The sequence below is a fragment of the Halichoeres trimaculatus genome, unplaced genomic scaffold, assembly GCF_033239565.1.
Source record: "Halichoeres trimaculatus isolate MK-OKI-2021-1 unplaced genomic scaffold, fHalTri1.1 fHalTri1_scaffold_1, whole genome shotgun sequence".
Classification (NCBI taxonomy): domain Eukaryota; kingdom Metazoa; phylum Chordata; class Actinopteri; order Labriformes; family Labridae; genus Halichoeres; species Halichoeres trimaculatus.
In genome coordinates, this window is record NW_027437179.1 from 19700482 (window position 1) to 19725201 (window position 24720).

Here is a 24720-nt window from a genome sequence, read left to right on the forward strand (position 1 = left end):
TTACAAAGGTTTTGTTTTAAAGACTACCAAAATATACATTTTACTTGTTTGTTTGTTTTTTTTTCATGTTTCCGTGAAGCTCAAGTTAAAAAAGGACTTTGTTGGATTTGTTCTTCCTTTGTTAAAAACTGCTTGCTGTCAAAGACCGTCTCCCATTCTCTCTCTCAGTTCACATCAGTAACAGCTGTGAGGGATTTCATCATGAAGCGTCATATCACATTAAAATAAAATAATAACAATAAAAAAAAAACTCAAAAATAGTCCTCTGTGTCTTTGTCAAAGATGACAAATGTTTCTTCAGAGATTTTTTTGCAGTTCTTTTCTCTCAGCTTCAAGAAAAAGAAAAATAATGGATAAAGTTAGGGTCTAGTCATTAGACTACATGAGGACAAACGAGGAGAGACAGGGACGTTATGATGAAGTGAGATTAGTACAGCAAAAAACAGAGTTCAGGATTTTAAAAGATATTCAGTCGGTGGGTGGAGCCACAGGGAGCCAGGAGATCCCGGAAGAGCCTGCGGCCGGCCAATCAGGTTATGCCATCAGTGGGCAGCCAGCGTTCTGATTGGCTCGTCAGCAGAGGAGAAGCCCTCCTGTCTTCAGTGACCTGAGTCCTCTCAGTGGTAGCCGTTAGTGAACGCAGTAGCAATCAGAGGACCCTGAGGATACAAGACAGGCTACGCTTTTATTACTCTGATAAAGTATGGGCTTCCAAGCCTGCACTGAAGAGTCTGCATGTGTCTGTGTAAGCATGACCTACCCCTAGTCCGTGGCCAAACCCTGTGCTGGGGGCGGGGCTAGCTGCGCTGATGTAGCTGCTGACTCCTGAGTCCTGATTGGCTGCAGCATACAAGTCAGCCATTGGTCCAGGGCTGCTGGTTCCCAGGAAACCAGCTGTGCGTGAAGGGGTGGAGCCTGAAAGAGACAGGAGGGGAGTCAGGCTCCATCACTAGAGGGCTTTACGCACACACACACACACACACATACACACACGCTGACACACTCACACATGTCTAAAAATATTCTCTTTATTTGTCCTGGCTGGACTGTACACACATTCTACCTGGGGGAGGAATACAAGTCTACGTCATTCTTTGTCTCAGCTTGTGTCTCTGGCTCTCTCCCTCTCACACACACACACACACACACGCACACGCACACATACGTACCTCTAACTACTGCTGCTGCTGCAGCTGCTGCCATTGGTCCATACGCAGTCAGGGGAATTGCTGAGGGACGAACACAAACATAATTATTGCATCTATGAGTCATTCAGGATCACTCGTATCAGAATGTGAGTAACGATTTACAGCTCTATCCCAGCTGACTCAACATCTGCTCCAAAATCCATCATCCAATCAAATCCATCAAGATGGGGGGGGGGGGATCTCAAAAAACAACCTGTACCTAAAATATATAATCTGATACAATTTTAACTCTGATTTAAACAGAAAGGAAATAACACCCTCTGCTTAAAAAAGATGCTGATTTTTAAGGGAGCTGTAAGTAAAACATGTGGCCACTAGATGGCAGAGTGAAGGAGAGAAGAAGGGATGCAGGGGTCAAATTCACAACACATCCTGAATCTAAAAATAGCTTCTAAACGAGGAAAAAAGTAAGTGTGTCAGTCCTTCAGGAGACACAGTTTTTGTATTCACAACTAATTCACAAAGAAGTGAGGAGTACACCAGAGTCCTGAGTTAGTAAAGACGTATTACAGTAGGTCAAATGCTGCTTGATTTATTGTATAACTCTAGTTATTCTTTTGGTAAATTTCTTAATAAAATGAATGAGTTTTAGTTAAGTTTACACAATTAGCCTTTCTTTATTTCTGTTTTCATCTATCTTCTCATGATTCAGTTATTTTTGTCTGTATTTTGTTTTTTCACTGAAATGAACCAAAAGTGTTGCTGCTGTTAATAATAGCTGCTGACATTAACTTTCATCAGAAAGCCCCTAAGCCTTGTGAACAGCTCTGGAAGTAATTTGGTTAGCATTTAAATGCTATAAGAGGCTATCTGATATCATGTTCCCAGGATTCACAGACAGAAGGAAGCTTGAAGGAGCAAACTTGGTCTTATTACCATACACTTACTTAAAGTTTGGTTTCACAAATAAACAGGAGCAGTGTGGGTAAGGTGAACCATCGTACGCTCACGTCAAAGGTAAAGATTCTTCAAAGAAACTCATTGAAACTGACTCTTTTTCTTGCAGGCACTTTCATTTACTGTTCTGCAGTTGACCTTTTTCTCTCTGGGTGCTACTGACCTGCCAGCTCAGGGGGGTGGGATGATGTCAGGAGGGGGGTCCTCTCTAAATGGAATTCTAGAAACAGAGAAGGTCGAGAGAGAAAGGGCTTTGTAAATACAGTCACCATCCACTGGTTGCACTACCAAGCCACACACGCAGGGACATTTTGCCTCTGCAGAACACAAGCACAGCATCTAATAATTTAAACACATCTACAGTGAGGACAGGCAGGAAGGTGGGAGCAAAGGAAGGGGGGCGGGGGGCAGCCAAAAAAAGGAGGGTTACATAAGTAGATCAAATAAACACAGAATATAAAGGAGGAAACAGGCAGATTAAGAGGAAGGAGAGGAGAGTTTGGTAAGTGTCAGGAAGACCTTAAAAAATCACAGTCATTAATCAACAAGCAGTCAGGGACCCTGCTGAAAATAAAACCACATAAAATGTGCACGCTCAAGATCCCTGTACATCACAACTGGATCAACTTAACATCATTTCACCTTTATCCTTTCCCTGTAAGAGGATTTTAAAGAAGAGAATTTAATATCACACGCACTCAGTCTCACCTGGGAATTGATAAGTGTAACCAGGAGCAATACCAGAGTAACTGCGGCTTGTGTAGGTTGCTGTCTGGAAGCCCGGGTAGCCTGTTAGGAAACAGAAAACAACCATGAGCTGAGCTGATGTGGATTCATGAGGGCGGAGAGAAGAAACACCCGTTGACTTGTATTCTTTTATGCTGTATCTACAATGGTTTACATTACCGTATATATTTAAAAACCTTATTTACCCTACGCACAGAGATTATGGTCCTGATTTGACAGCAGACACGATTTGACAGTCACAGCCATTTACTGCACGTCTTCCCCCCACTCTCCACTCCCCTCATTTTTCGTCTCTCTTCAGATGTCCTATGAATATAGGCTGAGAAAACTCTTTTTTTTGTTTCATGAACTTACACAGAGCTGTCATTTTTCTCTGCATGAAGGCCAAAGAACACAGGCAAACAGAGCATTTTATCTCTGGAAGCTTTTATCAATAACCTGCTGTTAATGTGTTCAGCAAACAAGCTCCCCATCCAAAACATGTGAAGTTACACTATCTTTATAATTGTTCTGCACAATTTGAGAAAGATATATAAGAAGAAGACTTGAGGGCATGAAGGCATAATTAGTCCGAGATGTAATAAATAATAAGCTGATTTTACAAATATTAAATTTATCATCAATAAAAATCTAAAAGTTTTAGGTCTTTTTAACGATGCTTATTCATTCACTCATTTACAACTCATTTTACAGTTGTATCCATATTAAGTGAAGTATATGTAGATAAAGGAATACCATCATTTTTTATGTATGGGTTTCTTGAGTTTCTTTGTGTGATTTTCAAATTTAAGTAAAAACAAGGTAAAGTAGTTACACTACATTTGAGCGGGTCTCTTTGAGTTTTAGAGACACTATTAAAGTGTTTTGCTTCATTTATAAGCCTTAATTTTTTCAGTGCCAATAGGAAGAAAACCCTCAAAGCTTTGGAGCGTTTCATTCCCCCATAACTAGCAGTGATAAATGAGAAGGCCTGTCTGAAATTCAGCCTCAAAGGTTGTGTTTGAGTTTCTTAGACATTTTACTCAGCTAGCAGAATAATTCTGTTTAGAGAGATGCCCTTGTATATGAAGATCAAAGCATTGGCTTCACACTGAATAAGTTTCACCTTCATTTCTTTCAGGATAAATAAAACAATGAATATATGTCATGAGTATTCCCATATCTACAGCCGTTATTGACACATCATCCTTGTATCCTTACAGTATGACACACGTCCAGTAGAGGGAGCCAGGTGACAAAAAAAGGCATGTTTCGCTCTCAGTTTGTTTTCTCAATGAGAATCCTGTCAGACCCTATTTTACTCCAGTGTGTGGAAATCATTTGCCCTTCAGAGTGTGACCTCTAAATTAAACACACATTGTCATCTTATTCACAGGAGATGCGTTCAAGAAATTCATCTCAGGGATGGTTAAAACCGCAACAGGAAGCCGATTTCATTCTAGTCTGTTTTTTTAAAAGCATTTCCAGGAGTTCACTTTATAAACGGTGCCAGCAAAATAAAAATCTGGTTCTTTTCATGGCCTCACTTTTCAAATTAGACCTGATGAGCTCATTACTAGGCTGTTCAAAAAGATGGATTATTTAGCAAATTTAAATACATAACTTTATAATTTATTTTATTTCAGCATGTGGAATTCACAAATGCTTTAGAAATTTATTTTTTGGCTAAATTTTTGTTATAGTTTGTTATACTGGAGCAATGACTCAAATTGTTATAAGGTGTGAAAAAGGATAGTTTCTTAATAAATAAAATGCGTTGTTAAATTGAGATACATGAAACAGTCAATTAGCATCGGCCGAGTCCCAACACCTTCTGCCTACATCAAAAACCTTTAATGGCTCTTTATAATGACTACTGTTTTTGCTGTAGGTGTAACTCTCACTATGTTTACCTCTGTAATCTGTGTTTGTCTTTACAATCTTTGATTTTAAAACATACCCAGCATGCCAATACCCAGCATGAAGGCATCCATCCCATAAGGCATCACTCTGGAGCGACCTCTGGCAGAGCCTGTCGGCGTCATCACCTCCTTGGGCTGAGCTTTCTTACACTCCACCTGAAGTAAAGGAAACCAAAACTCAATGAAAAAAAAACCAAAGTGAAAGTACACAACAAAACTAACTTCATAAACTCAGAGCACACTTTGACGCTTGAGTTACTCTTTTTTTTTGTGTGTGTTTTTTTAATGTGCGTACCATTTTGTTGTTGATCTCATGGAAGTGGATCTCGCACACTTTCTCCACCACATCTTCGTTCTCAAAGGTAACAAAGCCAAAGCCTGAAAGTCACAGACACACAGAAAACAGACTTTCATTTCAACATTTGACCTCTTTGACAGTTTGTGTTTGTAACATCCTGTGTGTGACAAAGATAAAAATAAGTAATAAAGACAAAAACAAGTATTTACTTCTTTGTAGTTCTCTACAAAGAGAACAAAAAGCATCATAAGCATTTAAACATATTTATTGAATCCTAGATGTTGCTCTTCAGGTTACCTATAGGTAGATATAGTCACACTGTGATCTGTCATTTGTAACACGAAAGGCTGATGATGCTGGAACAAGCACTGCATGGCTTGCCTGTCAATCATCTGGAGAAGCAGGGGCAATGTGGACCTGGATTTACTGCCCTCTCCCAATTATCAGACAATTTTTTCCAACTACACCTCCACCCTTCCTTCTCTGTTCTCCCTCTTCCCTCACTTGTCTCATTAAGTAACATCCTCACAGTGCTGACCCTGCATGGTGACCCTCAGCGGGCGCTGCATTGACTGAAGACAGAGATAAATGAACACGGGGAGGTGAGAGCGCCGGAAAGACAAAAGAATATGATTGGAGAAGGATTCAGCTTTCTCTTTTTTTTTGCCGAGGTGTAACCGCTGACTCTATTTCGTTGTTTCCTCTTTTCATTTCTCACTTAGTGTGTCTACACGCATTAATGTAATGACTGTGTGTGTGTGTGTGTGTGTGTGTGTGTGTGTGTGTGTGTGTGTGTGTGTGTGTGTGTGTGTGTGTGTGTGTGTGTGTGTGTGTGTGTGTGTGTGTGTGTGTGTGTGAGTGTGATGTAACTGTGCATACATACCTCTGTGTCTGTTGGTTGTTTTGTCAAACATGAGCATGGCATCATCGACCTGTGAGAACAAAGCAGAGAATAGATGAGCTTCGACATATTAACACACACGCACACTCACACTCACACACACACAAACACACATCATTACACAGCATGGGGTGCCATTGTCCCTCTTTAGCATTTGAGTAAGAGGGGAAAACAGATGGAGAGGGTGGAAGGGAGAGAGGGAGGGGTGACAGGTGACAAAGGAGGAAAGAAAAAGAAAGAATGAGAGGGGAGAGAGAGAAAGAGAGTGATGGGGAAATGAAGGGAAATGGGGGAGGAAGGGTTGGGGGAGAAAGGGTGCATAAAAATAAAATGTCATATGATCTATCAAGGTGATAAAAAAGTGAATGGTGCTGGTTGATGAGGCACTGGAGGTAATTCTTTCCCATCTTTTCCTTTCTTTGAGAGTTCTCACAAACCGCTCTCTCTTCTCCCCACCCTGCTTTCATTCGTTCACCCTCGCTTGTCTTTCTTTCCCTCTCCACAAAGTTTACTATTCCCATGGAGACGCTGTAAAGAATTTCAATTAGAAGAACTTGCCCCCCAGTCCACCCCGGCTAATTTCAATGAATAGAATGCAGAGGAGAAAGGAGGAAAGAGAGAGGGAGCATGTGACAGGGAAAAAAGAGGAGAAACTGATGAATAATGGGAGGTGTTGGGAGGGAAAAAACATGGAAGGTAAAGTTTTGATGAAGGATGAAAAAAATCTGTCATCTAATATTTTAGATCAGAGAGTGGAGAACAAAGTGAACTGCGGTCTTTGTCAACACACTTTTCTTTAGAGTCCTTCTCCCTCCACTTTCTTTTCTGCACTCACTCCACTGCCCTATTCATATTCCTACTCCTCCTCCTCCTCCCCCCTCTTTTCACCCCTCTCTCCCTCCTCCCACCCTCCCACTCTCTCTTTCTCGCTCTCACTTGTCCTTCACTGGCAGGAAAGTTAGCAGCTTCTGCTCGAGCTCTGACGGCATGAGGAGGGAGAAAGGAAGCCAAGGCCCGGGGTCACTGCGGAAATAACACTTTTTTTGTGTTGTTTAACAGAGAATTGCTTAAAAGCTGTGCCACAACTTTCACAAAAATCTAAAACACAGCCTGGAGAGACACATGTGGAGTATGACTGCATGTCTATTTTCATTAGGGCACCAAGCACTGAAACTGAAACCGCTGTAACATGAGTGGCAGAGGCCTGTAAATGACCAGGCTGTCTGATTTCTAACTGTCACCCTCAGATAAGAAACATGTCCTCTAGTCTGACTGAGATTACGTCTGAGCCTGAGGAAGAGATTCCTCGATTCCCCTTTGCTGAATGATCATCATTTAGAGGAGCTTACACACAGTCCCTGCCTTTTAACTCTCATCCTTGTCACCATCTAGCACGGACACAAACAAACACAGAGCACCCCCTCCTCCTCGCTCTGTCCTTCATTCAGATTTTACCTCCTCCTGCCCCCCTCCTCCTCTCCTCTCCTCTCTTCTCATGCCTTCCTACCCTTCCGGTCATCCAAACTCAATGACACAGCAGCGAGCCAGGGAACAGGACAGTTAGTAGACAGCTGCAGGCCAACATGTTATCATAAGAGTAGAGTTACATGCACAGCTAGCCCACATGTTAGCATTAGCACTGGCATCCACTGTGGAGGAGATGAGTGATGCCTGACTGTACATTTTTAAAGGGGAAATGCTGCAGGCTCATGCTAACATGGACCATCTACTTGTTCTCCATTGGATTATAATGGTGTGATGACTTGAGAAATATTCCATCACGTGTGTGAGCTTATGCTCTGGTCGCACACCAGCCCCCTGCCCTTGCCAAACCCAATAACAAGACGATCTCCGATGTCCACTGCCCAGGGTGCTGTAAGACAATCTGATTGGATAGCTGTGGGGGTCTGAGATTGGCTTAGCAGCAGCTCAGTCGCTAACCAGTCATCACGCATGCATGCAGCAAGTGAAGAGGAAAAGTTGAGGTCATAATCTCGTGAAGTTCTGACATTCTCAGGTGTACCAAAAACAAGGCTCGTCTGTGATCCTGCATCACAAAATATCCTGTTTTTAGTGAAGCGTGCAGCTGTTGTCTGAAGAACAAGCGTTTGCTGACAAGTCCATTACACCACTGCAAGATTATGAAAGGTGGCATTCACATTTTTCCCCTTCTGTCTCCTCACATCTCCCTCTTTCATTCTCTCTCATCTCCCTCTCCCTCTCCCCGGCCGTCTCTCTAAACAGGCCAGCAGACAAAGTGTTCAGTCAAGCCTCCTAATCGCCGGCTCACATGGGTGAGTGGAGTCCCAACTTTTCCCGTCTGCCCCGTCCATGCTGCATTTTTCATCTTATCCACTCCTTCCTCTCGCTCACTGCTCTGACCTGTTCTCTCTTTGATTTCAGAGGAGTTTTTGAAAAAGCAGGTTTTAAATGGTAGTTCTTCACGTAAGGTATTTTCAGGAATGCAGTTCAGCCAGGCAGGATAAAAAGCATGGAACCAGGGATTTCCTCTGGATTAAACATAATTGACTGTATGACCAAAATGCCTGAAATGCTAATTATCAAATTACCTAACAGCATGCCTGATACACAGTTTCAGACACGTTTCCTTGTTCCACTCTGGTTCATTCTGGGCCAAAAACACAGAGTAGTATGAAACTCTCTACCAGATAGGGCTTAGAAGGCCTTCACCTCAGGAATCAGACCAGCTAACTATGCAAACATGTCCGCTGTCATCTTTCTGGCCTGAGGACATTTTGAAAGAAAAGCTCAAATTTCCAAGTTACTTAATCTCTAAATCAACCAGTTCCTCTGAGATTTAGTGTGTTTTAAGTGATTGTTATGAACTAAAATGCCTGATTTTGAAGCAGCTTTTGTGGGGTTACACAGGAAGTTGTAAAGAGTTGGATTAAGTCGGTGGTACATGTGAGTATTCCAAAAAATTGTGGTTACTGTTGTGTCTATCAGGACCTTACCTAAAGAGGTTATCTTTTACCAAAGTTTAACCACACATCCTCCTTTATTACCTCTACCAAGGAGGTTGTGTTTTGGGGAGCCTGTGTCTTTCTGTGAACAACATAACTCAAAAAGTAACAAACAGATCTTGATGAAATTTTCAGGGAATATTCAAAATGGAATAATTTTCAGGAAATATTCAAAATGGATCTGGATCACCCTGTGGATCCAGGATTTAAAAAAAAAAAAAAATTTTATCATTGTGAGATAGGGCTTTTTTCACCATATGTGTATACAACTCCACGATAAATGGTCAGATTGCTTTGCAAAAGAATACAAGACAAGGTTACCATAATTTCTGACAAATGTTAAAGTACGATCCAGATCCAGGCAATATTCTGGATACTAAGATCTGGAATATGAAATATGTACTGGGTCATCGTAATTTTCAACACTGTCAGGAAACAAAGTATTGTACAAACCTGCAACTTACACCAAACTGTAGCAGACAGTCTGTTAAAAGGGAGTATAACATTAAAGTAGGACTAAAGTGTTATGTGACAATCACAATGTGCCTGGAGGAGGTCTGCCCTCTCTGAGTGCTTTTCTAGTAAATTAAAATTAAAACACAAGTGATTTTCAAAGTAACACTGTGTTTTTGTTGCTCCAAATTAGGCAGAATGTTATCTATTCTTTTCTTGATAAAAAAAGAAAAACTTCAACCACAATCAATCGGCTTTCAGTTCTATGCGAGCATGGCCGTTATATACGCCAACTCTTTGCCTGTTTGTCAGATGAAGTAAGAATTAGCCATCAGCTACTCTCAGATAAATCAGTGCCAATTCAAGTCCCTTTTTTATGAATTGCAGATTTAATCAGGACACACCACCAACTCTGGTCATGAGCTGTAAAGTAAAGCCTCTATGCACGTAGTAAGATTGTTACTTTCTCAAAAGTAATCGCTAATTGGACAACATAATCATTTATTTTCATTAAATGGTACAGGTCTAGTCCGTAGGTCAAAATGCATTTGTAACATGTTTTTTACTGATCTGTTTGGTGTGACACACCTCATGTGTCAACTTAGCACTCATTTCAGTTTGGTCCGGTGAAGTTTGCATAGGTGTGTTTTCAGGAGTGTGCTCCAAAAACATGAACGCTAGCCTGTATCAAAGTGTTGCAGAAAATGCATAGTGCATCCTGTGTTTTCCTTGCGAGGTGGTGCCACAGTGTGAAAATAAATAAGACTCCATCTCGACCTGCACCGTGTAACCAGGCTCAGATAATAAACAAGAAATACCTCCTGCACTGCAGGAATGCACTGTGGGATTGGCGCTATCCACCATCCAGCTTTGGTCTCACGTGTCCAAACAGTCCAAATATTCCCTCATCCTGTGGAGTGAGTGTTGTCTTAGATATGAGTGTGTGTGATCACCAGGGAGGACTGATTCAGCACAGAGCTGCCATCTTAAAAAACACACTCAAGAAGCATGACACAAAACCCACCTTAAAGGGTGTTGGTCCCACATGTAATCCAGGTAAATGACCCAGAATCAGAAGATGCCATTCCAATTTGAGCTCACACCTGAAATATGGTAATACCCCAAACACGAGTCAGAGGGCAACTGAGAGAAAACACGGGCAGACACGAGGCAGAAGGCGGTTCGTGCTGTTAATTTCTTCCAACCCATTAGGCCGACATCCTGAAGCAATGTTCATTTTCAGACTCTTTCTTGCTCTACAACAGCAGAACACCACATTTAATGTTTGTGACATCTGCATCTCTGCCTGTGAGTGTTAGAGTCTGCACAAATATATGCAAGCTCGCTTCCCTCTGCCGCCTCAGTCATGCCACTGTCACACTTTTCTGCACACACACACACACACACTCACACACACACACCCTTTTTTCCATTCATGCAAATACACACTTCTTACTCATTTTTTAAAGGAAACAAAAAACACAGGATTACAGTGGGACAATGGGCCAATGCAGGTCACCACGGCAACAAGCAGAGAGGGGACTGTAGCAGGGTGTGTACGAGGGATAGGAGGGAGTTGAGGTACAGATTTTGGGTGAGTTGGGAGCAGGGGGGGCTGTTACAGGAGCAGCTGTTGCATTTGATTAGTTAATATGTAAGAGCCTGAACTCCTCTCCCAAACCCCCTAAAGTGAGGTCAGCTCAGAATCAACCAAACATGTCTTGCATGAGGGACAACTCAGTTCACTTACTATCCATAAGTTTGGCGTTTTCCTTTTTAATAATTACTTTTTCTTCACAGTATCTCCACATTCCTCTTTTTCTCTGCCCTTCAACCCTTTCGACTTCCCCGCCCTCTCGCTCCATGGGGGGCTGCTTCTTCCCTTTCAGTCCCCCTCCATCTACCCTCCTCTTGCTGCTTTTTTTTCATCCTCCCTCTCCTCAGCCACTCATCTGTCTCCACAGCATGTGTTTGCCTTTCACCAAATTTCATTCAAAGGAGCTGAGCAGGACATATGTATGGAGCCAAACACACAGAGATGGGATCAGAGAAAGCCCAAAACAGCCAACCAAAAAAGACAAACTTACAAACAAAATAATACTGTGACTAAATCAGAAGAACTTCAATGGCCATACAGCTCTTTCAGTCCTCCTTTTAACATCTGCTGTTTTCTCTCTGAAATTAGGCACATTTCACACTGTTTGTTGCGCCTCAACTCAAATGAAAAGAGAAACAGGAGAAGAAAAACAAGCCAGGGCTGAAAGGTGTGTGAGGGATAGAGCTAACAAATGAAAAAAGTCAGTAAAAGGAGCCACAGACCATTAGAGCAGTGGTCCCCAACAACTTTAATATGTACTCGAGTGTATTTCTGCAGTAGCAAGGGGGAAACACTTTGGAGGAGCTTGAGCTACTGTAAAAACCCTGATTTATTCCTGAATGAAATCAAAAACAGAGTTCACAGCGAACCACAGCTGCTGAGCGAGTTGGTGACAACTAGCTAACACTATTAAGAAAAACATTACTAAAAAGCTAACATTTGATAAAAGTTAGGATTTTTTTTAAAAAATGTTGAAATAGCTAGCTTCAAAATGCTATACAATGACTCTTTTATATAAAAGTCAAAGACACAGAATTGCCTTTAAGGCTAAAGGCTAAAATACTGAAGGCTAACTTAAGGTAATGTATGGTTGAAAAAGTTAGCTAACAGTTACAACACAAGGCACTCCAGCCAACATGAATAAGAGTGACCGCTCAGTGTGCTTATATATTAAGAGTACAATTTGATTTTTACTTTTTTAGGAATGTGTGATAAACATATCAATTAGAGTGAGTTAATTTTGAGTTAATTTGTAAATTGTGATTGAGACCATTGAAGGAGCAGGTACTTTTTCAGCAGTGGGAATAACTGCTCTGTAGAATCTAGGTCTGGAGCTTATCACAGTGTGTAACTGCTACAGAACAGATGCTGGATTTGTGTATGGTTTACCTTTCCAAACTGGTCGAAGTAATGCTTCACATCTTCGATGGTGGTATTGACTGACAGTCCTCCTACAAAGATCTTCTTTGTCCTGGTCACCAGCTAGCAACAGAAGGAGGAGAAGGCATCGTTTACCACTAATAACATTAGGCAGGGGGGAGATGTGGCTGATAAAGAGACTTGTGTTGTTGGTGTTTATCTAATCTCTGAAAGCTCTTCTGAGCATTTAAGCTAATTCTCTTTACTTCAGTGTCATTTTATTTAGGGTTTGGAGAAGTGTACTGGGGTCAGGGTACAGGTAAATAATGTGTAAAGGTATTTGTTAGTGTGTGTTTGGACAATCTTTGTGTGTGTGTGTGTGTGTGTGTGTGTGTGTGTGTGTGTGTGTGTGTGTGTGTGTGTGTGTGTGTGTGTGTGTGTGTGTGTGTGTGTGTGTGTGTGTGTGTGTCGGCTGCTGCTTGTTAGGGGGTTGGTTGGGGTCAGGGTACAGGGTCACAAGGTCAGGCTGGACAAGTGGATTGCTGCTCCTCTTTGGTCACGTGCCCTGACTCTAATCCCAGCCAATCAGAGCTGAGTGATGAGAGGTGACACATGACAGCATCACCGCTCCTCCTCAGTGTTAACCCCTTCAGGGCACACTCACCTTAGGCTGAGCCCGGCGGGGAAACGCCACCTTTGGGTCGATCTGCGGGCAAGAGATAAGCTCATGTGAGTGGAAAAAGAATAATAAGGAACATTTCAGCACCAGAAGTATGAACATTTTGCTGCTATCTGTAAGAAACTTGTTGGTGACAGGCTGAGGCTACCTTCTTTTGACATGATAGATTTCCTCAGCATTGGCTCTAGGTTCACATTCTCATTGTTGGAAATAGACAGATAACTTAAGTGAAAACTTAAGCTGACGACAGAACTACTTCTTTGTTTAAAGAAAATTAAGGACATTACCTTTATCCTTGTTACCAAGCATGCTGATATGACTGTAAAATCTATCTCAGACTAACAGATGTAATTCAGTAGAAAACTGATAAAACACTGATGAACATTTTGAGCTGGGTGCTTGATTTCCAGGATACCCCCTCCTAAATAAAAAAACAGGGTGAAAGAGAACCTATATTTTCCTCATCTTTTTGTGGCCTTGGAGGTAAACCTCTGCTAACCCACCATGACGTCTCCTTCCCCAAGCTTAAGTTTCTTTGAGTAAAGACACTAAATCTCTACCTGCCCCGGAAATGTTGTTCAGTAGCTGATTTTGTGCTTCTGTAAACTAAATGTTGCTTTGGGCAACGATGAATTATCACACTGTTAACCAACTAGAATTAGTTGCAACACAGAGCCTCTAAGTCTGGACCCCTCTGTAGGCCTTCATGTCCAAAAATAGCATGTATGCTAATCTGCCAGTATGTATAGTAGACCCTTGTTTATGCAAGCCCCAAAAAATCCAAAAACACCAGCCAAACAAACAGGCGCAGGGACAAAAATACACAGAAAGACATGAATCCGTACATGTCAAGTGTACATTGAGATGCAACTACATGCATCTTAGCCCTAAACCAGGCCCAGCAGGGCAGCCTGGAATCCAAAATGAGTTATTAATATTCTGAATACATTTCAGACAGATATATATTTTCATAAATCTCACAAATCCAGACAACCTCCATTTTGGATTAGTCAGATTTGACTGTATCCATATTCCTCCCAAGTGGAATGTCTCTGCACTGGTCAAGGTTACAGATAAAATTAGAAGCAAATGAGTTTTGAATGAGCTGGCCTTTAATAATGCTAAATATGCAAAGCCCGGCCTGTCATTTTAAATTCGTGAGGAATCTGGTGTTATTCTCACTCAAGCCAGTGAGAGAGAAGATTTTGGGTCACAGGACCTTGTAGTGTATTATGGTCTTAGACTTCCATCTTTGTTCTAATAATTGGATGTGTGAAGCCAAACCCCTTGTGTCTCCCACAGCCGCTATCAGAGGTATTGGATTGATATTGGCAACTAAAAGGGGGCCTATCAAATGGCCAGAAATAAGCACTTATCACGTGAATAACACACACACACACAATACTCGGGCGGGTGTTCATTCAATATTCAAGCAATCCTTTCATCTCCTTCCTGTGATAATTCCCTGCTTCTGATGACAAATCTACAGACAGAAATACCCTTCGAGGACCTTTTAAGAACCTCAGATTTAACGCTGCTTTCGAGAGCCAAACGCTATGTAACTAAGATGCAGCTGCAGCATCCTTGGGAGGGATTGCAGAAGGACTTTGCACCTTGAAGTGGGGCACAAAGACGAGAGGAGTCGTGTCACCTCCAGCTGGTCTGAGCACAAAGACAAAGGTGACAAGGACACGCATAGCCACCGGCTACTATCGGCAACAGCAGTGCACCAACAGAGCTGCTCAAAAAAATGACAACACAGCCTTTCTTAAAGGGCCTGGGCTGGCAGATGACATTACACACATTACAGGCCTTGTACTGTACAACTACCAACATGTCTAATCTGTTACCCTTTGATTTGTCAGCTCACTTTCCAAAATATAAGACATATCGGGCTACTTTTAACAACACATCAGTGTGGGATGAGAGTCAAATTAAAGGAAAAATATTAGAATATAGCATGTTTTCACTCACTGTATGTGTTTTTTAGTCTAGACATAACGGCTGCACATCAAGCAGCTCCTGAATATGAACATCTATGTAAATGGGGAAAATGAAATTGTTTTAGGATTTATTTTCAATGTTAGGACATATTGTAAACTTGGTATCTTGTAAAACACAAACAGATAGAAGATATACATTTATGCTATGAGTTATGGCTCATAAGCATCCATAAATTGTAAAATAATTACAGATTGAAAGATTATCTTAATACCAAATGATAATAACGTACATCACATATTTTTCTCATATTGTGCGGGACAGGAAAAATATACAAATAGTATATATCACAGTGCAGATGTAGTCATCTGTACATGTTACACTATGCAGTTAAAGTTCCAGTGCATCTGAAATGGTCCTATTTTTAGTCTATTCAAGACAACAAGCAACGGGCAAACAATATTATAGAAAGTACAACCTACAGTGACCTCTGAAGCGAGACACAGTGACAGAATCACTACTACAGCAGGCAGTCATGTGCCGAGGCATTATTAAATCTTGTGTTGTGCTGTTTTCCTGTAAATGTGGGCAACATGTTCACTGTTGTCCCTCAAAACTGGATGCTGGGAGGTAACAGCCTCTCGTGTTCAGGTCAGCCTGCCCGCCTTTGACTCTTTTAGCAAAACGAGAGGACAGGTGCTGCCCTGAGGCGACTGTGTGGCAGAGACATACACTCACAATGAGCTGACAATGACAGCGGTCAGGAGGCAGTGCTCACATTTGACACAAGCTGGCTGCAGTCACGTACACTTGGTACATACAGTAAAGTATCTGCACACAAAATATAAGTTACAAACAACAGACGTAGGGATCTGACAGCCTTTTTACCAGTTAAACACTAACCTACCTCTGGTTGATTATTTTTTCATTTTATTAAAGCTTGGAAACAATTTAACACCCATGGGGAGTGATCAATCTACTTAAATCATTTCAAAACACTTAGAAACTGTTAAGGAGACTATTTGTTAGGCAAATCCACTCAGCTAAATACTGGATTTATCAACATGTGTAATCGCATCAACAACCTTGTTAATGCAGTGTAATCAGACTCATTAAGGACACAGATAACACGGTAACAAAAAAGATCTGTTGACAATGCATGGGTTTTCTAATGGTATATAAATACATTTCCTCCCAGATTTGTCAAAATACCCCAATTTTGTATCTTCTAAGTTATAGGGAGCTCTTTCAAAAAGAGCCTAAAATCCGCCTTAAAGGTTACCAACTAGACTAGGTTAGGCCTAATGCAGTATCTGCAGTAGTGCTACTACAGCTACGGTCATGCCATGCTGTTAAAAAATCATTCCACTCCAGTGTAACAACAGGATATAACTAGTATAGAACTGCTACATCTGGCCCAACTCAGAGGAGGGCTGTAATAATGAAAACTAAAGCATCTATCAGACTGGCGGATTAGCCTTGAGGAAGACAGATAGGCCACAAAGCAAAAAGAGAAAATGATTTAGCCAGGTTACTGTTTGCAACACTCAGAAATAGCTCTTACAAAGTGTGACATTGGGCAGTGGTAATAAACAGTAAAGAAATAAAACTTAATAAGAATTAAGTGGAAAAAAAACCTTTGAAAGAGGAAAAAGAAAGTTCCCAGACTGACAGAGAAGAGTTATGACTGAGTGTTGGTGAAACAGTCTGACTAACATCCTGCTTCATGACATCCAACTCCGCTCATTCTAGGCAGCAAAGTGACGGCAGAAGAGCCTACGATATGATTTAGGTGGTTTAGCTTTCAACACTAATCTACGACCAATAGTCACCTCACGTGGCCCAGCGTATCCACCAGAGTAACAAACTGGAAAACAAAAAAATATATATAAAAATGAACATCATCTGAAGAGATACGTAAAAAGAGAGAAGGGTGGAAAGAGGGTCTGACAATGAGAAAGCACAGGGAGAAAGAGGAGGCATTCATTTGGAAAACAGAGTCAGCTCATGAGAAAGTGGGCCTGTCCAGTGTAGCGGTGCAAGCAGGGCCGTCCCAGCAGGCAGCCCCTCTGATTTCATTAATTAACAGGACAAAGAGTACAAAACAGATGGGCCCGTAGAGGAACTGGGGCTCCTGTGCTACCCCCACAGGCACACACACATACAAACACACATACACTCACAGGCACCCTCATAATGTAGCACAATCACACATACACACAAGGATTATGTATACAAAGTGACATATACATGTAATTAAACTGGCAAGGAAGCATAAAAACACACATTCAAAGTCATCTACCCATTCCAAAGTACCAACAACAAGTCATATATAGACACACAAGCTCTGACACGTTTGCCAACCTGCCAAGACATTCCTTCAACAAAATGGCAAACACCCACACTGGTAAAAAGGCACCACAGGCTGCCCCATTATGGTACAATAATCAATATAAGCTAAACAAAAAGCTATAAACAGATGAGAGGACAAAAGGGAGTTGGCGTGTTAGAGCCTGTAGAGTGAGAGAGACTTGGTTTGGGCTCAGGCCAGCAGGGTCAATCTGCACAGCTGAACAATGGCACAGTAATTAGTTAACGAAGCTCACTAATGAGGATCCCCCCTCCCACCACCTCTCAACACAACCCCACCCCTGTAACCTGCTAGGGTGCCACGCCAGGGCGGTGGTGTGAGGGGGTGTGGTTGGAGCACATGTAGCATGTAGGAGACAAACCCAGCTTCCACATCCTTAAGGCAGGTCCAGGCTTTAACCCCGGATCTTAGGCCATGCATGGACCTTTGGAAGTCCAATCCAGTTTGCTCCCTTCAATCCGATTAGTTGCTTTTCAGATCCATACTAATTACAGCACAAGAGTAGGGCCTCTCTCTCTTCCACCTTCGCCACCCGCCCCCCCTCTCTCTAGTTTTGTCCACGTCAGCAGTTACAGCTAATCTCGACTCAGGAGCGAGGGGCTGGGACTCTAGCATCTGAAGAAACTCTCCGCTAACCAGGTGTTGGCCATGGCAGGCTGTAGTGCCAACAGTCCGCAGAGGCTGGTGCTACCATATGTTGTTGCAGAGCATGGCTCTAAAATGAAAACAGCTACATGAGCCCCATGCTGGTTGCTACTACTGTACCTTCACAGGCGGTGGTGGAAAAAAAGCAGCAATTAACACCTACTTAAGCACACTTTGAAAAGGGCATTTCTGTTTAGCTGGCATCAAACATAAAAGGAAAAAGTGTCTCCTACATTAGTAATTCTTTAAAAAAATTTCCCACAAAGCTATCTCATATCAAGAAGACAATATCATATTTTTTGTGTGCGGCCTTCAGCACTTAAATACAGCTATAAAAATGTGTTTGTAGCTCATAAAAATAAATATAACTGTACACCAATCTGTCTCTCATTCCTGTAATTCAGTTTTTTAAATTTAGGCTAACAAATCAAGGATAAATCTGAATCCACATGAAACTCTTCGATCCACACCGCAAATAAAACACACACAAATCTGAAAACCCCGCACTAATCTGAGTGGATGAGAAGTGTCTGGCCAGCTTCTTTCTTCTTCTCACAACTGGTTCCAGTAAAGAATCTCTCAGAGAAAACAAATACCAGTTGTACCTTCTTCTCTTTCCAGAGAAACACAACAGCACACCACTGCCCTAAGGCCAAACTGTGGCCGAGCAGGAAATCTAACCTCCAACCAAAACAACAATCCCACCAGACCTCACTCTGAAAAAAAAAAAGGCAACTTCATTTGTTGTATCTAAATGTGCAGCCCACAGGTATGGATGGTTCCTATAAATTTCAATAAGTTTAGGATTAGTGGCTTTCAAAGAGTGGGTAAAACAATGCTGGATGTATCAGGACTGTAAATGTTTAATTCCTTTAGCAACCAATAATATGGACCTTGCACCGGTTCACATCGTTTACTTCTCACACTGCCTGTCCTCAAACAGCACCCTGTTGCGCTGTTACATCTTATTTTTCATTCACCTTCCTCCTTTCTCTTCTTTCTGCTTCAGGCACTGCTGTGTCTTTGCTCACAAAAATCAAAAACTCTGCATAAAAAAAGGGAAAACAAAACAAATCAGAGCAGCAAGTGATTCCCTCTCATTCCAGAGAGGAAAGTCTTTCTTGCATCTCACGCTGATCAAACAATAGTCGTCCTCATCTCACTGTGCAGAGAGGGAGGGGGGGAGTCCAGGTGTGAGGAGGACACAAAGTGCACTGAAAATAAATAAATGAAGGGAATAGTTCAAATGAAACAGGTGTTACATAGGGGGTGGTCTTTAATGGCTACAAACCTGCTCATGACAAGCCATAGCAAAACAAACTTTGGTGACCTCTGTGCTTAGTGATGCTTTAAAAAATAAAACTGCTTTGCAAGCCTTGCAAAATGATTGCCAGTTAAATAAAGCAGCAGCTAGAGCAAAAAATAAGCCAAATAGCAACTAGCGTCTTTGACATGAAATGCTTCTTACAATAAGGATTTAAACAACAGTCTGAGTTGACTTTAATGATAAAGCCCTTACAAATTAAAGATATTATCAAAAAATTTGGAAACAAAAAATCTGCACTTGTTTTTTATATAAAATGGCAACCAAACCCCCTTTTTTTTAAAACACCAGGTTGGATACCGTGCCACTCTTCCCCCGCTCGCTGCTGCCACAACAACCAAAGCAGCATTTGAGTGGTTCACATTATTATTATTGTTTCGCCTTGTGCTGTATTTTGGTTTATAATAGGGCAACGCCTCACCCCACCAGTGGCCTGCCAGGCTGAGCTCCCTCCTAACCAGTGTTCACATCACGCACACACATGTACACACACACACACACACACACGGCCTGGCTCGCATACACTGCACCTAGTTTTAATAGGTAATATGACTCACTAGGTAACACTTCACAGTTGCTTAGAAGCTACTTCCAAGTTAACTGGAGAAAAATAATGTTAAATTACGACCAGCGTTTTGTAATCATAAAAATCACAGCAACTGTCCAAAAGATCCAACTTTTTTTTATGACGGCCGTCCCTAAAGTGACATGAATATCTCTTTTACATATATACGCAAACTCAAGATTATTGAGCCAGAGCTCTGCTTCGCGACAGAGCAGGGTGTCTTAAGTTAATGCAAAATAGCTGAGAAGTTGTTATGGAGACATAAATCCCATCAGGGCCGCGCAGTTGCAGCGCAGTCTCTGGTGGCTGGCATCACCCCCAGCAACAGGCTTGCTCCAACAACTAACCAACTCCTACCTTTCTCCACCCCTGGGCACTGCTGCCTTTCTGTGCCGCCGATTTTCACTCTCAAACGATCCTATTGTGTGTGTGTGTGTGTGTGTGTGTGTGTGTGTGTGTGTGTGTGTGTGTGTGTGTGTGTGTGTGGTTAGGAGAAGCCACAGGCCGATGAAGACACACCCAGGTCCCACTGCTATAACTAATCTACATGACCAAGACATGAACGTTCACACATTCATAGATATTTAAATCTGAGTCAGCTGCTTTGGTTTTTCAACAAGCTACACACCACAGGGATTCACTCTTGTTTTACTGCAGCTGCCTTGTGTAAAGGTGTACACTGTGTAGCTGATATTCTGAACTCTGGCCTCTTTTTTGGGGGAACTTGTTTTTCCAATTAGCCCACATTTGAATTTCATGTGTGAGCACAAGTGTAGGAGGGAAAATCACAGAGAAACTCTAGATCACAGCAGTTGTTCAAACAAACCTCAGCATCAATATTTAAATCAAGTCTCATTCGGACCTCACAGAAGACTTCCTCTCCCTGACATCAGTTTAAGAACCACCAACACAACTGTTTCCTTCCCTCAAACTTTGTCTCTCCTCCTGCCACCAGAAAACAGTTGCTGTTATTTGCTAAGAAAAAAAGGAGAAAACTTCTCTCTCTGTATAAACCCTTTGAGGGTTTTGCAAGGGGCTCCTACCCCACTCAGGTCCCCAGGTAACCATGGCAATGAAGACCAAGAAAGAACGCTTTCATGTTGGCGCCCTGAACCGGGATTTGGAGGGGGAAATGAGCAGAGAGAGGGGAGGAGGAGGGGTGCTCCGCAACCTACTCCTCAACTTTACAAGCCATACGGTGGGAGGCAAAATTCACCGAGGGGAAAGGGGAAAAAACATGCAACCCAGAAGTGAAATTGGAAAAGTTGCTCAAGCTGGAAGCATCCAGCTCTTCAAAGGGCTGTAGGAACTCACCGTTTTGGAGTCCAACTCGTGTCTGTTTTGCGCCAAAACCTTCTCAACACCGGCTTGCTCTGCGTATGTGACAAACCCAAACCCCCTGCAAAAGAAAACATAAACAGCAACACAGGCAAATGAGCTCCGGGGGAAAGAAATGAAATGCAAACTCACGACAGTCTCATGTAGGAGCATGGCAGGGCATGAGGCATCCAGTGATAGGACGACGGAGCGCACACGCCTCCTTCTTACCTCGACCGCTTGGTAACGGGATCTCGCATCACCATGCACTCCTTCACCTCGCCGAATTTACAGAAGTACTCCTTCAAGCCCTCTGGGAAGATAAGCAAAGGGAAACCCGGTTTAATCGACCCAAATCATTAGATTGTCTCCTCAGGCCTTGGTGAGGTTGCTGGAGAGAGACAATGGGGTCGGGCGGACCACGTTGTGTTTGTGTGTCCCCTCCAGTCCTCTGAGATTGTAGGCTATCTGGCCATTCAGCATAATAGCCCATTAGGCCCTGCGGACAACAAACAATGCTTCACTTGGTGACGACTGCTGTTTTTGACATAGCAGCAGCAGTGGGATAATAACACGGGCCATCCTTTACTAGAAAAAGTGTCTCCATGCACCAGTAGGCGCTCATGCCTCTTAAAATAAATGAATGGATTCATCGGAGTGCAACAATAAGGAAAACAACACAAGTGGGCATCGATACGAGTCCAACTTGTGCTTTAACGCTCAATAATCGATGCCTTTGCCTAGAAATATCCTTCTGTGTAATGAAAGCACAGGAAAAAGGCAGACAAAGTGGTTGGATGTGCATGCATTTCCCCGTGTTAATCTCCCTGCGTCTCAGCAAGTCTAAATCCAAAGAGCTGATCCTTATTGAAAAGGAGGCTTTGATTTAACTATTTACAGTGTTTCTCCTGAACTTCATAGAGTCTCGCGGGGTTTAAAGAAAGATACATTTTAAACTAAACGTGTGCAGGAGAAATACAGGAGTAAACAAGCAGTCAGACTTATTAAAGTAGCGTGCGGGACAGCTCACCTTGTGTTGTCTGCCAACTCAGACCCCCGATGAACATTTTGCTGAATGAGAGAAATACAAGCTGTAAGTTATACAGGATAACACGCGTCTCTCAAGCACAACACATGCACAGTAAAAGGGGGAGACTACAGGGGGAATTATATGTGATATAGCATCAGTAAAGTAAGAAGAAAGCATCGGCCATGTTGCGAAGTCACCAATCGGCCAGTCGCGCCGTTATAATCCCCTAGAGGAGGAGGAAAAAAGGAGAGGGTCTTCCAGATGATGGAGGAGAAGTTGCAATGGAGGAAAATGGAGATAAATAAACAAACAAGAGGAAGCAGCGCCGCGTCTGTGTCTCCTCTGCGCTCAGTGGATCCATCCCACACATACACACATTCACAGACACACACACACACACACCACAGCGTGCTTGTCTTTTGTCTCGGCGCGGCTCCTCTCCCGCACTGAACTCAACTAAAGTCCAAGGTGAACTCAAACCGGGCCGAGAGCCGAGCGAGAGCGCGTGCGGCGGGGCAAAAGGCTGTTACCAGGGGTCGTGGGGGGAGTTGTCCGTGCCGGAGGACAGGCTGCTCTGGCTCCCTTCCGTATCCATTCTCTGCTCTCCGCTGCTATATTCCCGCACTGTAAGGCGAGGAGAGGCAGTGAGGCTCCACTGCTGCTGCTGCTGCTGCTCCAGACTCAGGGGCGGGCAGCCGAGGGAGGAGGGAGGGGAGAGAGGGGAGGGGAGGGGAGCGAGAGGAGGGGGGGCAGGAGAGGTGGGGGTGGGGTGGCTAAAAGGAGGAGGGGTTGAGCGAGGAAACACGCACACATGCATGCATACACGCTCAGAGACAGACCCCGCCCCCTACCTCGTTTTTCCCGTAGCCTACCCTCGGCCTCGGACCTCCCCCTCTTCCCCTCCCACCTCCCCTTCCTCCCTCCTGCACGTTGCTTGCCTTTATTCATGCTGCCACTGGCGCTCTCTGTAGTGTTTCCCCGCCGTCCTTGTCATTGGTCGATCACAGCAGCATGGCCCATTAAAGCGATTTGAATGTTTAGAGATACAGCACCAATCTTTCGCACCAATTCTATAATGTTTAAATAACAACAGACCTAGATGTAAAACCAAAATGATTAATAAAATATCAGTCAAACCATATAAACCCAGCATTTCTTCAATCAGCTTTGTAACTGTTATTCTACCACTGAGTGGTAATTGCTTTATGTGTAGTAAATTCATAGTTGGATGATAGGTATAACTGATGGGAAATAATGTCCTCCTACAGCGCCAGGTTGTGTCTCAGGTGAAAGGAGACATCTGTAACCAGGATACTTGCTCCCAGCACATTTACTCAGACAGCACATTACATAAAGCAGCAGGCTGCTTATGAAGTCATTCATTGCTTAGAGGTCACCAAGTTCGTTCTGTTAAAAGGGGTAATTCATGTTGGGTTGTGACGTTTTTCGATATGAGGTATGACGTAATGTGATGTGATTTTTTTTAAGTACAATGAGACGTGATCTTGAATGATGTAATTAATAAAAATATGTGATACGTGATCGTCTGTGATCTGATATGACGAGACAAAACAGTTCAATGTGTTGAAAGGTGATGTGATACATCAGGATATTTGTGTTGTGATACAAAACAACTGATATAAGGTGACCTTTAAGATGTCATGAAATTACCCTATTCAACAATATCACAAAATGTAATAAAGGCTTTATACTGTTGTGTGATCCCACAGTAATGTGGTGTGAACATAACTTATATAGTGGATATCGATTGTCTGATGTGATTGGGGATGTGTTTTGACCCAGGAGAGTATTTTGTAATGTGGCTACATGTGATGAAGTGTTTTACAATGCAGTGAGACTAACATTTACTTATTAATCTAAACTGGAGTGTACTGTATCAGAGTGTTAATAATATTTCACTATGATTAAGGTTTTTTTTCTTATTTGGATATTGTTAAAAAAACTATACTGTACTATATTATACTAAACTACACTATATATTACTATACCATACTATATTGTACTATACTATACTGTAGTGTATACCAATGTTATATCGTCCTTACCATGTACTCGGATATGCCATGAAATAGGACTATACTAAATATACCATACTATACTATACCATGCTATGCTATGCTATGCTATGTGATGCTATGTTGGGCTTTGCTATACAGTACTTAACTAGGACTACTTTATAGTATAGTATAGTATAGTATAGTATAGTATAGTATAGTATAGTATAGTATAGTATAGTAAAATAAAGTAAAGTATAGTATAGTATAGTATAGTATAGTATAGTATAGTATAGTATAGTATAGTATAGTATAGTAGCATACTGGATAATACTGGGATGTCCAAGGATATATTAAGGCTGAACTTTACTAGGCCCCTCCATTTGTGAGCTACCACCTTATCGTGGTGGAGGGGTTTGCGTGTCCCAATGATCCTAGGAGCTAAGTTGTCCGGGGCTTTATGCCCCTGGTAGGGTCTCCCATGGCAA

The 24720-nt window shown here is 42.4% G+C and overlaps 1 protein-coding gene across 2 annotated transcripts; it reads right to left on the bottom strand.

Annotated features, from left to right (window-relative positions):
- Positions 1–51: 51 nt before the first annotated feature.
- LOC141791261 (RNA-binding protein Musashi homolog 1) lies at positions 52–22905 on the bottom strand. 2 transcript variants are annotated; one of them, XM_074671541.1, is made up of 14 exons: positions 22748–22905; positions 22218–22258; positions 21419–21500; positions 21185–21269; positions 13010–13051; positions 12376–12468; positions 5935–5983; positions 5049–5131; positions 4792–4909; positions 2814–2894; positions 2269–2325; positions 1170–1229; positions 761–915; positions 52–659 (listed from the first exon to the last, which is right to left on the bottom strand). In XM_074671541.1, the coding sequence occupies exons 1-14, from the start codon at positions 22810–22812 to the stop codon at positions 618–620; spliced, it is 1053 nt and encodes a 350-aa protein (XP_074527642.1). In that variant the 5' UTR covers positions 22813–22905; the 3' UTR covers positions 52–617. The 2 variants fall into 2 exon arrangements, with proteins under 2 accessions (XP_074527642.1, XP_074527651.1); XM_074671550.1 differs by lacking the exon at positions 22748–22905 and adding an exon at positions 22415–22672.
- Positions 22906–24720: the final 1815 nt, after the last annotated feature.

Excerpts from the sequence above, each read along its gene's own strand:
- LOC141791261 (XM_074671541.1), bottom strand. The coding sequence starts at position 22,812 with ATGGATACGGAAGGGAGCCAGAGCAGCCTGTCCTCCGGCACGGACAAC. Across the intron at positions 4,910-5,048 it reads ATGAGATCAACAACAAAATG|GTGGAGTGTAAGAAAGCTCA; the intron begins GTACGCACATTA and ends CCTTTACTTCAG. Across the intron at positions 2,895-4,791 it reads GCTGGGTATTGGCATGCTGG|GCTACCCGGGCTTCCAGACA; the intron begins GTATGTTTTAAA and ends GTTTCCTAACAG.